The following is a 17,850-nucleotide window of genomic DNA, read 5'->3' on the forward strand; positions in this document are numbered from 1 at the left end:
GACTGTTAAAGCTGATAACACTACTAGCCCCTATAAAATAGAGTGATAATGTTCAAACTGTGTGAACTTTAGGGAGCACAAAAGAAGAGTATTGTGAGCCGCTTGTTTTTCACCCTGAAAGCGCCCTCCTGGAGGGTGGGCCGCCAGTGTCAGGGGCAGAGTAATGGGCTACAAGGTGACCCTTTTGCACCGGTCTCTCCCTGGCTTTCACCCTCACTGCAGGACCTCTAATTGCATCGTGGGGTGGGGGGATGGGGGTTTGACACAACCAATTATAGACAGTCAATTATAGATACAGCTGTAGCAGATTTGTAAAATGTATACTGTAACATTTCGGCTGGAGAAATAACCCCAAATCAACTGGGCCAGGGGAAACAAGGGTGAAAGCATGTAAAACTGCATGGTCAGTTTTGTTTCTGTTTGCTAAAACTAAAGGCAGTGGTTAATACTGTGCAATGTTGTAATGTTTTTTTAAACACACCAGTGGAGTGGCTAGTAAGAGGGGTTGTCACTTGCAGGAGGTACAGGAGAGGTGTATCGCAGTGATGCAAGGGCAATGAAATGTTGTCACCAAAATGGAATTATTAACTTTGAAACAATAACTTCAACATTATCGGTATTCAATACAAGAGGGAAAATTGAAAGTGATGGCATAAAATTTTAATTTTCATTAAAAGATAAATATAACAAGGCTATAATATGGCAATAATGGTAACAATGGCAAGTCACAGAGAACAGCTAAATGACTAAAGTAATCATTAACAGTAAGAGCGCAGCTGGTACTGGTGTATTGATACAGCAGAAAATGAGCACTGGAACCGTTTCAAATATTTAGAATCGATACGTATTGATAAATGGATATTTTTGCAGACACTAATGCAATGTACAGTATAAAAAATATTAATAAGAGAGAAACAGCAAAACAGTCATTTCTGAATATTTAACACTATAATCCATATCGAATTGTTGACTGACACCAAAACACTGTAGAAAATATTCACATTCTTTGAGCTTAAATCTCCATTTCAGTACGGCTGAACTTTAATAAAAAAGTGTAATGCGTTCTTCACATTCACATCAGACATAAAACGTCCAATGCGTTTCGCTGCTTAGTGTGATTAAAATTAAAATCAAGGCGTATCAATCCTCTAGGTTAATTTGTCTTACACAGTACGTCTGTGGTGTCTTTCCATCCTGGGGATGCCTGTGGCCTCAGGAAGGTTAATAAGCTGCTTTACCTCAGCCAGAGATGGAATGGAGGGGAGTTGGAAAGGTGAAAAGAAAGGCCAAGAGAGCAGAAACACCTTAATGCAAATCCACACAGTCAAAGTAATCTGTCTCGTCTTTAAAACCACCGCCTTCCCTACTTAACAGTCTCCAACCACGGCTGGACCTGTACTTTCTATGCGGCAAAACATTTATCCACGGACATGACATCCGTCAGCCCTCATCTAGCGATGAGCAACTGGGGTCAAAGGTCTGGACAGAATGTAGTGATGATGAAACACCTGCCGGAATATGGTGTTCAGCGGTCTGCCTGCCTACTGCGGATTATTCTAATGTCAGCTGAGTGAATGTTTCAGGGAAATGTACTTGATTCGGTGTAGCATTACAGCTGGCTTCGGTGTGCTTATGTATACAGTAAAAGCAAATGCAAAATTCCCATGACCCTGTCTCTACCCTGAAGTGTTACTGATGTAGTTCCCATTTGCTTGCTTGTGTGGGTGGAGCAAAAGTGCAATAACAGTGCAACACCACCGAAAGACCTAAAGCTTAACATGGCTAAGTGTGGCCTCACAGCAGGCCCAGGCACCCTCGGAGTTTGTGAATTTTCTGTTTGTTTATACGGTAAAAGATCGGACCAAAGGCAAACAACAAGCCAAAAACAACATTAAAATAATGGCTCACACTTAGAGCGGACCTGTTCCATCCTCTGCACATTTATCACAGCACAGCTTTGGATTTCTTTTCTGCAGTGTTTCAACAGTATACTGTGTGTTTAATAAAACATGGTCAAAAGGAGAGGACAAAGAGGGAAACAATCTGCAAATGCTGCAATTCAGAGAAAGTCTTCCCCCTCAAGGCTCCTGCGCTGCAACAATAAATAACACACAGCCATGTGATTTATCTATAATTTCTCCTGCACAAAACGGTGTCTGTGTGCCTTGTTCCCTCGATTTAACACATCAAATTTTAAATGATCATTTCGCCATTCATCTTCAGAGGAGGCTTCAAGACGACAGACAAAAGGAAATATCACATATGGAAAAATAAAAATAAAGCCGTTCAAAAATAACCATACATGCTTGTTAGATGAACGGATTCATTATTGGAGGCTTTGAAAAGTTATTTTTTGCCTTCCTTCCTTGTTTAAGAAAGACAGAAAGAATTCAGGACGGTGGAGCTATGGTGAAGAAAAACTATAATTTCTTTACTTTTCAAAAAAAATAAATAAATAAAATAAAATGATGCCAAGATAGTAAACTCAAAAAGGAGACAAACATTCATACAGACAATGAAATACAGACAGATGTAAAATATGTATGCTGTGGATACTGTAGCAAGACAAAAGAGAAAAAAAAGAGGGCAAGATACTGACTTTAAGTTCAAGGAAGATGACAGGGAGGGAAAGAAAATGAAGAGTATAGAGGAGGATAGGGTGGGAGGATGAGGAAGTAAGCACAAGAACGGAGAAATAAGTAAAAGTAAAGGCTGGCTGTACGGATATGTGTATCCTGAAGGGACACTGAGAGGGGAGCAATGGACAGTTTATGTGACTTCCATGCTGAGGTGGTGCTCAGTCTTCTGGAGGGGCAAAGAGATGCTTTAATCTTCTCTAGATATTCGGAAGTGACACATCTTAACTCGACATTAATTCCCTTGTGCATCCTCCTTTTCTTACTGTGTTTTCTATTAGTCTGATTTTAGTGTCTGGATGGACAGCGATTTTGATTAAAATATTGTGTCTTAATATATCTATTTCCCACAATCTGTGAACTGCTGTACTTACAATTAAAGGACTGATAACAAAACAAAAACAACCTAGTTTTGATTGTTTTGCAGATATAAATATCGTAACATTAGTCAACAAAGACACCCAGACAGCCAAATGGTACTCAGACTGTCGGTGCAGAGATGACGTTACTTCAGAAATATTGTGAACAACCAAATCATGCTGAAGAAGAAGCCACATTGGCACATTGCTATATTAGCTGCCTCAGAATCATCGAAGCTTTGAAGTATGTTTAATTAGCTTTTGACCAAAATGTTTTATCTCCTAGCATATTGTGCAACAACAGCAATAAAAGCAAGATTTACACAATTGTGAAAGTAATTACGTTTTAAATATGAGTGGGCCAAGCGTAAACAACTTCCCTGTTGTCGCTATGTTTTTTGTTTTGCCCTTATTTTGGCTTTTGTTTTTTCTTTTTCTCAGGTGACTTTGGATCAGAGTCTGTAATCAGGCTGCTCTGTCTACCTTACTCTCCCTTTCCCTCATCTCAGCCTTTTCTGTCTGTGCAGTAATTTACCTTGCTGTGGCATGAGAAGTCATGATTGTTTATATTCAAGGAGGCACCATCTTGAACACGCAGGACTCTGATTGTTTACCCATCTTGTATGTGACATCACCGTTGCTCTCCCCCCCCCCCCCCCCCCCGAGTGTTCCTCCGTCTCCTCCCTGTCCCTTTCCCAGCCAGACTGGCTGCGGAGTGTCACCCCCTGGCCCACTTGTAGTCGCAAACCAATTCCACCAAAGACAAATTAAACTTAATGCCATGTAACAAACTCAGCGGGCTACTGGGCACTGTCAGGCGTTGTGTTAGCCAGAAGAGAGATGTGGCTTCTGTGCACGTTTTCTTTTATCTGTATGGAAATCATGAGTCAACATGGAGCCGGATCCAAAGGAAGCACATTTGGAGAGGTCGGAGTTAGACAACAAGTGTAAAATTGAGATACTTGTAAAACATTTGCAATTACAACTGATGAATTCTGTTAACTGCGTGGCCGACAGAGTTTGTGTTCGATCTCATTTAAGAGGAGATTATGAAATGCAGCGGGTGGTTGAGTTGTAACAGCTTGAAAAACAAACTGTCTACAGTCCCATCAGAGAAAAAAAATACCAACCATTGCTTAAGTAGAAGAAAAGCTAGCCGCCCCTGAAATTAATACCTGGCAAGAAGAGTGAAAACAAAGCTGTACAAGTTGAATGCTGAGTGTCACTGGAACAAATGTACAAAGAAATCAAAGCAATATCAAAGATATCTGCATTTTCTTGTGATAATTATTAACAAATCTGTACATCTGAAACATCCCCTATGAAAAGTTACTCTTTGAAAAAAGACTAATAAAAGCAACATGCCACCACAAACTTTCACAGACTTTCCATTCCTCGCATTTATTGCTCAAAAAATGGCCAATTCTGTGCAGCAGCACATCCACACAGTGAACAGTGAACCATCACACATCAAGTATTCCCTATAAAACCCACTGCTCTTGTACTCATACTTCTGAGCTGGATTAGATATGCACTCCATACTCTGCTGTCTGGGATCATGGGGGTGAGTTAATGAAGCTCCACTGGGGCTTTTCCATGTGAAAAGCTCCAGTGACAGCGCTGACATTGTCCTCTTTTTAAACGCAAGTCCCATTGTTAATAAGCATCGTATCACTCAATTAGGCAGGCACGCATCGTACACTAAATACTCGCTACAGGGGGAGACACACACACAAATAAACACAGCTCGTAAAGCAAGCACAAACTGAACACAGCCTATTGTTTTAAAATCAAATACCACTTAAATATGTATAAGACTCCATACCATGAAGGATCGACCAAAATAACCCATTACGAAGTAGTACAGAAAATAATACTTTTTGTACACAGTTCTAGAAAAAAAGACTATGTGCGGTTTGCTCGCAGACAATCATCACTAGCGTCTTTGGATTTAATGCCATGTGTGATAGGCCCACTACTGCGGCAGCTACAACCCATACAGACTGTGGTGTGGGGAAGTCGATGCACACTGTATTTGATGAAGTTGGCAGTTCAGCGTGCCGAGATGCCGCCAAATCATTCAAGAGTATGGCTATACTACACGCCTGTAAGTGTGGGAATCACTAAGGACCCCACAATATGATGTCATCACAATACAACACTATTGCGATCTTAAACATTGTGTGATATGCTGAGTATATCGATGACATATTTTGCAATATTTTGCGATTTATTACCTTTTTTAAACTGAAAAAAAAAAAATGTCCAAAAAGGAAAAAATTGCCATCATTTATTTATCTATTAAGATGAAGCTTTATAGATAAATTTTTTCACTTTAATAATTTTTATTGCCGCAAAATGTATGTAGTGGACTAATAAAGCAATGGATTTTATTATTCTTGTATTTTATTAATTTATCTCTTTTGATTATTATTATTATTATTATTATTATTATTATTATTCTAGCCAAAAGTTTATTTTGTATTTGTAATAAAAAATAATTTACAATCACAATTAATTAATAATTTACATAATGAAAATAATCTATACTTGTTGTCGATAGAATATTGCCACACAAAATAATGTGATACTATGCTGTATCTATTTTTTACCCACACCCTGATACTCCTGTGCCTCAACAGGTATTAAATAAGGTAGAATAAAAAAGGTATAAAATAAATGCTGTATTTTTATCTGCATCACTTTAAGGGTACAGAAAAAAAAAATGTAAACGATACCCGCCCTAGTTACAGGTTAATATTTTCTGGTGTGGTGGGGGGAGGATGGTTGTTATTATGCATGATTTAATAAATATGATAATCCTTGTAAATGCCATGTCATGGAAATGTTGAAGGAAAATGGTCAAAGTCTTGATGTGAAAGCACAAACAAAATACACAAGACCCTGAAGTAAACAGAAGTTTAACATTTACCTATCAAAATGAATTAAGTGTTTCACTAATAAATTCAGGAAGAAGTCCAGAAACACTGAACTTCTTTTGGGTACTCAGTGTGTTTTGTTTGAGTCACTTCCCAAACTCTTCTGTCTCAGTGTCCTTGCTCCAGACTTATCGGTATTCAGTGTGTGAGCACACGTGGACCAAGGTATATGGGTTGTCTAAGTACTGCTGACAGAAAAGTTCCAGACAGATGAAGATGCAGCAAACACTTGTGCAACAGCAACAAACTAAAATACAAAAAGGTTAAAGAAATGGGATTCCTCGAATTTATTGTTGGTACGTTGCGAGACAAACTGAGAAACAAATATACACTTTGAGGGCCAGTGGAGAATTAGATTAAAAAGACAACACAGAAAGATTGACATATCCCAAATGTGTTAGCCGAGGTTATCCAGCGAGGAGAGAAAGAAATAAAATATTTAGATGCACGGGGATATTTATTTTTGAAGAGACAGATTTTGATGAACATTACAGTGTACCTGAAGGCACATAAAAGTTAGCAGGGTGTAGACTTGGGAGGCTGTAAGCGGCAGGTATCAAAGAAAGCTAATATTCAGAGGGCTAAAGTTAAAGTGCACTGTGATAGCCAGAATGGCTCTCATCTGAGAAGAGAAGATTAAAATCAGTGGGACATCACAGCAAGGCAATATGAAGTAGGAATGAGAGGAAATCTCTCTCGCTCTCCCCTCCTCCCTCCCTCTCACAGACACAGATGCACACGCACATAATATAGTCTCCTACAATAAACCAATTACTTGTCATTAATATTTAAGGGCCTAATTTCCATTCATATGTGATATATTAAAAACGTGCAGGGATGAGCAAGGAAAAGGGCTGACCCTGAGATATTCACAGCGGGCTGGCTGCCCCGAACAGAGAGAAATGAACATCAGGGTGTTTTGTGTTTTATTGAGACAAATGTCTCCTGCCTGTGCCAGCAATTAATGGCCTATCTTCTAAAATGAGGAAAATAGTGCCATTTGAGGGCTTTCTTTTCCAAAATGGGATAATATCCTCTTTGGTTTGCTTCAAGTAATAATGGACATTTAATCCAGAATGCATGATTTACTGGTGTGAGGAAAGGTCTCGGGTCATCAAAACAATTCACCAAGGAAGCATCTCTCCACTCCCAGACGCTGATGACAGTTTACAAAATGACTGCCAATTGTGATCGTGTTTGTGGGAGACTGCAGCTGTTAAACAATGAGCCTGAGACAGAGAGTGTGGGTGTGTGTTTTTGTTTTTTGTTTTTTTTACGAGGCTGGCCCTGACTCCAGATGGACACCGTCGTGTCCAAAGAGATGATTTCAGAAGCAAGCAGAGGAAAAAGGAGATAAGAGAGGAGAAAGGGAACGATGTCAGGAGAAGAAAAGCCCGGGATAAAGATGCAGAGGAAGCCGCCTTGGCGGATGCTCTCTCTCCTCTCAATTAATAGAATCAGTAATAAACAGCGTTGTTCTCCGGGGAAACGTGGCAAAGCATCGAGCCTCACTTCCCAACACATAGAACATATCAAAAGCTTATCGTTGTACACAAGCTATTAATACAAGGCAGACTATTCCACAGTGGGCTGCGGTGTCTTGAGTTGAGCTTAAACTCATTAGACAAAAGCCTTTATTACACTGAGAAGGCAGAGCTCCAACAGTAGTCTTGGGATAGTTTTTTTTTTTTTTTTTCAAGAGTAACAAGCTTTTCAAAGGTTTCCATCAACAAGACATATTGTTAGAGAATGAATACAGCTTAACAGGATTAAAATATTCTGAGTGGCACTTATTGTTGCTACTGTGTTCTGTGAGCCAAAACTTGTATCACAGACTTGTATTGAACACACACTGTAGGGCCCTAAGCGCACACAGTGTGCTGGTCAGCAACAGTTTTCTTGCCTGACTGAGAGGTCGCCGGGTGTCATGTGAGGTGGTCGACCATGCGTGAGTGTGTTTGATCTGGTGGCCGGGTCAGCCCTGATGTTAACAGAGTTATTAGGGGACTTATTAGGGAGAGTCAGAGAGCCAGCTAAACCCCCCACTGATTCCATCATTACTGCCGTTGTGGCAGGGTCATTACCGCCCTGCTGCTGGGGCTTTGTAGCAAGGATTGAGAATCTACTGGTGTGCGCACCACATTGGCTCAGTGGGGAGAGGATGTGTGTGTGGGCTAGAGTTGTCGGGACAGAGGTAAAGGAAAATGGGTGTCAGAGTGAGGAGAACTCTGGAGGGATTTGATCAAATCCCATGTGATGAGGGGGGTGGAAGACTGCAGCCATTACTTGTGCTAAGGTTTTAACCAAGTTACCTTTGCAGGGCTGACCTTTACAGGCACAACACAACTTTGAGGGGATTTTTTTTTACTAAAAGAACATGATGGTGTGGTGACAAAATACAATAAAAAGTGTTAAAAGATAAACCATGGTGAAAGATTAAGAAAAAGTTATAACGTGCACATGCTGTAATTAATTTTGATTAATCTCTAAACATGATGTGCAAAAATCTGATTGAAATTCTCCAGGCAGAGACCTCCCCTGATATGAGGGCTTCACAATTAAACGAAATATTATCAAAATGGCAGGAGCCGCAATTTTTTGATAAAGGTAAAAATGTGTCACAACATGCCATTTTAAATTGTGGTGCCTCGGAGACACCTCAGCCTACAAATAATATTCCAGACATAAGGGCACATGCTTGTTTGGCACAGAACCCAGCATTTTTTTCCCCCCCAGTGAAAATGTAATGCAGAAATTACCATTCCCACTAAAACTGCAACTTATATTCCAATTACATTATCTGTCAAAATAACTGCATTGTTTTTTCCTGTATCCTGCATTCCTACTTGATATTCACTATTCCACCATTACTTGATGCTTCTCATTCAATTCTCAATTTAAATTTCAAAGAAACTTTACTAGCATGGAAAACATACATTGCCAAAGAGAGTGTGAGTTGAAAAAAAAGAAAGAAAGAAAGAAGTATGCACAATAAGTAGAGATATGAGAATAAAAAATGTGTAGGCAGAGCTTTGTAAGACTACAATCAAATATATAAATAAAAAAGGTAGAGTTTTAATTAACAACACATACAAAAAAATGTAATTTTGCTTTTAAAATAAACACAGATAAGTAAAGATAACTTACAATGTACATACAGAGTTCAGCACAGTGCACGAATATAAAGATAGTTCTCTTTTTTCTCGACACCAACTTTTAGATTTATTTCCAAAGGTGCTGTTTAGTTTGGTAACACTTCTCCCCGTCCCCTCCGGCCTTATTCACCACAAGCACTTGGCTTAGTATGTTCATTAGCTGCCTTGCCATCATTAACACAGGGGCATGCTGGGAAAAAAAGTCCCAATGACCCTGCTCAGTGGGACTGAGCCTACAACCTCAGATTCCTCCTTGAGGATGTACAGACATACATCTTCATTAAGGCCTCTGTCTCTTTCTGCAGAAGTGTCACTGACTCTCAAGTTTTAAAAGTGTGTTCATGTACTGGGCTACACAACACCAACAACCTCCTTGACAAAGCCTGAAAGATTTCAGGATATGTTTATGTTTACAACATGACGGCAACCCCTAAATATATATGTATTCACCTTACTGTAATATAATCAACAGTAGAGGTTTAATATGGGCAAACTATTGCTATATTGTACACTGAAATATACTGTACACTCAGGGATTTCAGTTGTTGTTTAGGAGCCTCACTTCTTTTATTGTGTTGTTTCTGCTGAGAAGCCCAGACATCACCATTACAAAGTGGCATATGCCCTTTGTCCGTCAGCAATTGGTGCGTGCAATGGAGGAAACATTTTGGAAGAAAGGGGGTGTGAAGTTTGCCAACATCAATCTTGTTTCAAATTGAACTGCAAAGTTCCAGCTGAATGAATTGCCTTTCAAATGCAGCAGGCCATGGCTACACACATTCAATCCCGAAGTGAATCTGATTTGATCCCAAGAGCCATACAAAAGGCACAACCCACTGATTGATAAAGCGAACTGAGGGGAGATGAGGGTAAAAGAAAAAAAAAAAAGAGAGCCAAGTCAATGGAGAAGAGGGTGAAGAAAGAGAGAAAAGCCAATACAGGCGAGAGAAGGCAGAAACGGGGGAAAAAGGCAAGAGAAAGAAGCAAAAGGGGAAAAAACTGCTTTAAAGGAAAATGAAATAATAACTGTGACGTGGCCAGGTTGATCTACGGGGTCTATTTAATGTCTCGTATACAGGTTCAAAAGATGTGAAAAAGCAGGGTGGTGAGTGAGAGCAAATAGAGATATGTGTCTCTGATAAAAGATTGCTCAGCTCTGCGTGTGGGTGGGAACAGTTTTCTGATCACAAAGCACTCACTGGTGCCAAAGGTGAAACACCTGCCTTGACATCAGTGACTGGCATGTTACTTTAAGTGAAATACATTTTCAGCTTGAAGGAGAAGGCTGTGACATTTTCCCACGCGAGAACAGGAAGCAGGATGTAACATTGACAATATCTAAAATTTTAAACAGGATTAATGCTCGCTGTGTAGAAGCTATAGAACCAAGTTAGCAGCTTAAAAACAAGATTTATCACTGAGTTGCTCTCTGAATTAACAAAAAGGCCTCATTGTCAATTTTACTGCAACAGAGCTTCATTGGCTGAAACTGGACGGATGAATCACTGCTCCTTCATTGGTAAACAAGCAACATAATTACTTTATATATTTATATATGTGAAAGCAAAGGTGAGATAATTAGCTCAACTGCCTCTTGTAAGTAAACCATTGTATTTTGCAAAGCTACTTTGACGTGTGTTCAAGGCAACAGGCAGAGTTGGTTATAACGGACATCTCCAAAATCCTCGATTTGTGATTTGGATGGCATGTAGTATGGCGAAGTAGCAAAACATATTGATTCTGAATATCTGAAATGGTTTCAATACACATTTTCTGCAGTATCAATACCACTTTGTCACGCTCTCTTCTGTCCAACAGTGAGTGTACACACACATCATTGCAGTGCCTCCATAGCTCTGCACTGTCATTCCTGTTATGGCTTTTGTGGCACCGTTTTGTTTTGTTTTTCACATGCACTTGGATGGGCGTTTGAACGTGTACACTACCGCAAAAATTTTGTTTTCATTAATGTAATTTTTTTTAAATTACTGTTAATGTTGCCAGCAGTCACTCTTTTGTTCTCTGCCATTAACCGAAAGAAAAGTCGTCGTTATCATTAGGGATGTCACGATACCATAAATTCAGTAGTCGGTGCAGATACCAGTAAAATTACACGATTTTCGATACCAAAGTCGATACCACCGCAAATAAAAAAAATAAAAAAAAATCCTAAGATCCCATGTACTTGAACAAGAAATACTTTTCCTCTTTACCTATTTTTCGTTGTAAAAAACACTGATCAACATCCGCAATAAACTCAATAAACTATTTAAATATTTACTATTTAAATCACGCTGACAGTGTGTGAGCCAACCACAAGAATGTGTGGAATTTCGTTGGTTTCAGTTATTGTCTGTCCTGTCCCGGTGCAAACAGCGTTTTTTGACGTCCGTGGTCCCGTGTTTCGGAAGTAGACGTGCATGAGCAGTCACGTACTGCTGAGAGCAAAATCCCTGATCGTTAGCTCACACGCAGCTTGTTCAAGCTGTTCTCTGTGTTGTTAGAATTAAACGAAATAACATGGAACATATCTGCTTATTATGCTACTGATTTTAATTGGGATATTTTTTGATGAACTGAATGACAATTAACGGAGTGTAGGACGTCTCGAAGGCTGGGCTCATAAGAGACCATAGGAGCATGGACGGTTCAGAAACAATTCGGAACGAGTTAAAAGCAATTAATAAACAGACAAAGTGGAGTTTAAAACTGCATATATTGCTAGCAGATCTATTTTCTGGCCGTGACTGGTTCTGAATGTGGGCTTTAGCAGGCAGCCGCTCTCTCCTCGTCCTCGTCACCCCCTCGCTCTGAATGTAGGCATGGACTGTAACGCTATATGGTGTATACTGCCCCCATCAGTTCTGGAAGAGTCATAGCACCTATTCTTACGCTGGTATTGGTTCTTCTGGTTTTTCAAAAAAATGAGTATCGCCGGGGTTTTGAAAGGTATCGCGAGTATTGGTTCTCATGACATCACTAGTTATCATGCTAAAGCCTCGCTCTTTTCATCTTTTTATAGCGCTGTTACATTTATGTCTTCAATGTCAATATTTCTCAGTGGTATGGAAAATGATACCAAATGTCAGGGTATTGTATCTATGTTAGAAATTCCAGTATCATGACCACACTAATAGCTCGGTCAAATTGGTGACCCTAACCCTTACTTTTATAAAACATGGTCGCCTCTGCGAAGTCCTGAAGTGAGATAAAAGTTGATGTTGCCAGTACGACTTCATTAGTGACATGCCGATGGTCTTCAGGCCCAATAACTGACATATGTGTTGAATTTTCAATCAGGCCAAAGAACCGTCACATAACAAATGACAAAGAAAAAATAAAATAAAAAAAGACACTTTTACAAGATTGAAGCTGAGCTTGAAATCCCTCTTGATTATCATCTCCTTTTCTTGGAAAAACTCATTAAACAGTGAGACTCATAAAAGCAGCAGGGGAGATGACAGTCTTGCATTCTCAGTTGTTTTAGAGGCCTCTGAGCGCAATAAGCATCTGAAAATTGGGGGCTGTTAAAGTGATTCTTTTTTTTTTTCTTTTACTGCCGAAGTGTTGTTCTTCAACAATGCAAGTAACAAGCAAGAATCCCAAGGAACGCGGAGTTAACAGAAGCCTTTTTGCACCATTTTCTGAGGGCAGCTCTGCGGGGAAGGCATTTACACCTGCTTGCCTCATCTTTCACGATACACTAGTCCCCCGAAGTGTGCTTTACTTATAAATATCCATGTCTAAGATGTGGCAAAGATGGAAGTGCCACAAAGAGGTATAGAAAAAAACAACAAGTGTATATGTGTGTGTGTGCGTTACTAAAGAAACGGTAGCAATATCGCAGACAAATGAAGTCAGTTTTCACCAGTGACTTGTTTGTCAAATCAGCAGAAAGGATTTATGGTCCATGGTTACAATGAGAGGTTACAATAAAAGCACAAGACCTCAGGAATTAATCTTGCGAGCCTTCGTCTCTCCACCTGATCCTCTGACACTGCTTTAAACTACAACCAACACCAGTGAACCAACCTGACTCGAGATAAAGGAAGACTCGCTACCCAGATAGGTCAGATTCATAGCGTAAAAAAGGCGGGGATCTTTTTCGACAAAATGTTTAATGTTCAAGCACGCTTATTGTTACATATCCTCAGACGGCATGCGTTTGAAAGACTATATTGCATGAATCATGAAACAGAGGAAAGAGGAAAAACAAATGAACTACTATCTCATTTTAGGAAGATCCCATCTAGCACCTTTTTTGCAATACCATCTACATCAAAGCTCTTCTCATTGACTTTCAACTTCACTGACGAAGGGAGGGGTGGGGTGGGGGGGTAGATATCAAACATTAAACAGCATTTTTCATTCATGAGCAAATCATGTTCTCTTTCAACAATAGAGGGAAAAGAGCTGATTCAGTGAAGTCGCTGCAGGGGTAATTGATAGGGATCCAGCAAAGGTAACTCCCAGGGGAAATGCTGGATCATGAATTCCTACCCTGCCAGCGGGAACATGGACTATCTATAGTGCGTTTTTTTTTTTAAACCCCCAGTGGGTGAGAAAGTGAATTTAATAAAGAATTTAAAAGGACATTTAAAGCTGAATTAAAGCCATGTGTCTGTGAAACTCCAAATGGTAAGTTATATTTCACTTTAAGATCCTTTCTGAAAATGTATTTCACAGCAGCTGTGCTCTGCAAACATATTGCTGATTTACTACCACTAAATATTAAACTTATCTCCCTCAATAAAGACGTAAAAATCAAATAAAAGAACAGAGAAAATTAAAAATAATTAAATAGGAATTGCGAAGGTGTCAGAAAGGTCTGAGTGACGATTACTTCAGAAATGTCACGGAGCACGTGTTGAATTATGTGATGTCTGGCAGGTATCCTCTGGTGAAAGACGACAGGCCTATCCCTGTCACTTCATTAAGCCTTGCAACAACTGTTCTTTCCTACCCCGCATTCTCCTTCCATCTGTATTATGCCGGCAAATCACCTTGCGGCAGCTGAGGCAAAATTGCTATTTATTTCACAGAACAAAAAAAAAAAAAAAGAAAAGAAAAAGAGTGGAGTCTAGTTTGTAGACCTGGAGGCTGTGAGAGAGACGGAGCAAGAAGCTGCTGGCGGGCTGACTGGTGTCCAAACAGACGGTGGGGATATGGGGAAAGTTGGAGGATTCTGTATAGTTATGTCCACACACCCTGACAGAGCTCAGATTTGACTGTTCCGCGCTTGACAGGGCTCTGACTTTTCCCCTCCCACTGCTGCTAGAATTAGAGGGATGTACTATATACACACACACACACACTGTCAAAGAAGTGGAAAACACTCAAATTGTCATGGGAGGAATACATCAAGTGCCTTCACACACTCTTTTCCATACAGAAAACAAACTTGCTCCGTACTGCTTGTGTTATTCATCAGCAAGTTAGGTAGCCTGGTTGTGTGTCTGAGAAACAAACTGGCCGGGACAAGAAAACTCCCAGAGCTTCCTTCACAAAAGCCTCCCGTCTTCCCCGATGGAGGATTGGCCTACTGGACTGGAAAAGGCAAGAAGCAAAACAAGCATAACTGCTCTCGGTTCACACATATACGTGCAAGTTCAAGCTTGTGCACACCCACGTGCACACACAAAAACACTCATCTGAAACTACTCAGTGTGGAGAGAGAACAAATACAACAGCCACGTTGTATCTCTCAAAGACACAAACACATAAAAACATTGCAGCGAGAGCATCGGTATCCCTAATTGGCACAGACATTTGACTTGAGAGCATACGTATATGGTGCTCAAATGCAGAGGGAAAAAGAGCTTCGTTTTAAGGTAATTAACATTTCAGTGAGGAAAAATGGCTTCTTAAAGTGTCACAAGATGAAAGTGGCTTGGCGTCTATTGCCTGAGAGGCTAAATGAAGCATGTGTGTGTAGATTAATTAAGGGAAGGGTGAAGAGAGATGACGCCTCCTTACCTTTGCTCTGCGAGGAGAAGCAGAGGGAGAGCTGAGCAAATAGGTCAGGACTCTCAAACTTCTCTTCTTTGACTTTGATCCAGAAGCAATTCTCTGCCATTTCCTGAGGCACTATCTGCAATGACACAAGGATTCCATTATCACCACAATCAGAGACCGCCATTCCGCCAACCTGCCACTCAAAAAGTTCTTCTCACTGGAGATGGGGTTTGTGTGTGTTTTTGCTGCGTGTGGACACACACACGTCCTTGTGTGTACATCCTTAGCATCTGAGTAGCAAACACAACAAACAAACAAAAAAAAGCAAAAGAGGAGGCTGCTGGGTTAAAGACGGTCTTTCATGTGATGACAAATTGCATGAATATGGACCACATCTAAATGATGATGTGTGGATAGACTCTGACTGAGTAGCTCGCACCAGAGCTCTTGTTGACCTCTCCTGAGATGAATGAAATATGTGAGTTTCAGTGTGCAGCACAAAAGCTCAGCAACCCTGTTTGTACACTCCTCCTACCTAGACTTCCCTGAAACGGCAAATCCTCTAAGCAGCAACCAGGCACCTACACACACCGAGGTGATAGCAGGCCACGGGGAAGCTTTCACACCCCTCATCTTTCATTCCCTCCACACTGCTCAGCAGACAGAAGAGTAGGAGTGTACAGTGAGATTCAGACATAAACAAACCCATCTGACATGTTGCTGTTATTACTAGCTAATAATGTGTGTGACACTGCACTACATCTGCTGTACATTGTGTTAAGTGCTACGGTGAGAGCTCTTATCTAGAGCCTGGGCCAGCAGTTGGCCTGCTGCACTGCTGCCGTTAACCTCCTCAAAACCCGCGGTAATTACACACAGAAAGAAGTGTAAGTGCACAACACTTACGCAATGCCAAGAGAGAGTTCCAGCTGATGCCGGGCAATCATTCCCAAGGCCATATAGAATCGGTGATAAGTGTAACGGTGTTGCTGAGGCCCACATAGCAACAAAAGGTGCTTTAATGGGAGGCTTATGAAATTTTGAACATGAGCTGGTGTTGGTGTCGAGTGCAGATAACAAAGTGCCTCTGTATCGTTATTTGCTCTCATACAACCCACTCAAAGTCCTAGAAAGCAGTCTGTGTCATGTCGGTGATAGCTTAATTCAGAGAAAGTGGCAAAACAACAAACGGTGATATAGAAAACATTTAGTAACACAGTGATTCATATTTCACCATCAAGACTCTTCCTACACCTACAACACTAATAATAATATTAATAATAATACATTAAGCATATCCAGCTACAGCTCATGTAAAAGTTGCCAGTAGCGCCCTTTTATTTTTAGATATTTTTCTGCACCCTGCACTGCAGTCTACTGTCATCTTTGTTATTAGTAACATTACCTATCAATGACAGAGAAAGACCGCTGACCTGAAATATGCCTCTCAACTACAAAGTTAAAATAAGAAAATGCACTTTTATTCAGTTATTCTTCTCTGACTTACATAATTAAATAAATCAATAAATGCAAAGCTATTCTCAATTGTTATTTATTTCTATAACCAACTGCACCTTCATCTTTGTGTAAACTGTTTTTCATCTAAAGTGTGTAGAAAACACAACGTATTAGAGCTGCAACAATTAATCCATTAGATGTTACCTATCAAATTAGTTTCCAACTAATTTGCCAAGCGCCAAAGACGACGATCAAACTTGACTATCTAGAGGAAGTTAAACTCATAAAAAGGTTTCCATAGATGAACCTGTGGAAGGATCAAATTACTTTCCAACTAATTTGATAATCGATTGGTTTGGGTAATTTTTTAAGAAACAAAAATTTAGATTTCAGCTTTTTAAATTTGAATATTCTCTTGTTTCTCTACTCTGCTATGACAGTAAACTGAATATCTTTGGGTTGTGGACAAAACAAAACATTTAAGGATGTCATCTTGAGCTTTCGAAACACTGACAGACATTTTTAACAATTGAAACAATATTTGAAAGATCAGACAACTAGTCAATTAACTGAGAAAATAATCAACAGATTAATCATGAAAATAATCTTCAGTTGCAGCCCTACAATGTATACAGATATTTTTCACATGTGTATATATGTAATAATCAAACTTCTGCTGTTAGTGAGCTTTTAGGAATTTGAAACATGCTGCTAAATGGTTGATTTTCATTTGAACGGGGAAAGTAAGTCAAGTAATAAAGCTTAAAATAAATTAAAAATCACATACTTCAACTTACTCAATTATAGTTTAAGGGCTAATTCTTTATCTAAAATTAAGAACAAACCAAATACGTTTTTTTTTACCATGTGATTGAGCATGCTTACAGACTTCTACACTCGTATTGTAATTACTGTAGTGAGAAAATGCAAATAAACTTGTCCTCTCCAGAAAAAAAACTGCCAGTCCACAAACCAAGAAATGCCAGAAGCATAGCCTGGTTTGTTTTTAGCAATGAAGCTACTTAGTTCACCAGTACCGCAGGTTAACCCGGGATCTCCTTCCCTGGATTACTGACAAATCCTGATACCATCGTGCTCAAATCAGCTGTCGTGGTTTCCCACTTGAGTGACTGATTGATCGCTTTTCCAACAAGGGACCAGGATCATTGCACAAGTCAACAAAACAATGGCGTGCAAAAACTGCCTGTTGCTCCAGAGGGCAAACGGAGACATTAGTAGCCTCGAGGAGGATATCTGCAGACTCTCTGATGAGCAGCACAAGAAAAGAGTCTAGACTCTTTGTTGACAAGTTTTATCGACATGGCAGCTTCAAGGGCAAAAAAAAAAA

At 39.9% G+C, this 17,850-nt stretch overlaps 1 protein-coding gene across 7 annotated transcripts in view; it reads right to left on the reverse strand.

The window, feature by feature from the left end:
• The window catches only part of diaph2 (diaphanous-related formin 2), a 497,420-nt gene that overhangs the window by 295,364 nt on the left and 184,206 nt on the right, over window positions 1-17,850 (reverse strand). For all 7 annotated transcript variants that reach the window (XM_050042679.1, XM_050042678.1, XM_050042674.1 and 4 more), the window contains one exon: window positions 15,066-15,180. In XM_050042679.1, the coding sequence (XP_049898636.1) occupies window positions 15,066-15,180 (115 nt within the window). The remainder of the gene's footprint in view (window positions 1-15,065; window positions 15,181-17,850) is intronic.

The sequence above is a fragment of the Epinephelus moara genome, chromosome 4 (genome assembly GCF_006386435.1).
Source record: "Epinephelus moara isolate mb chromosome 4, YSFRI_EMoa_1.0, whole genome shotgun sequence".
NCBI classification, from domain to species: Eukaryota; Metazoa; Chordata; class Actinopteri; order Perciformes; family Serranidae; genus Epinephelus; species Epinephelus moara.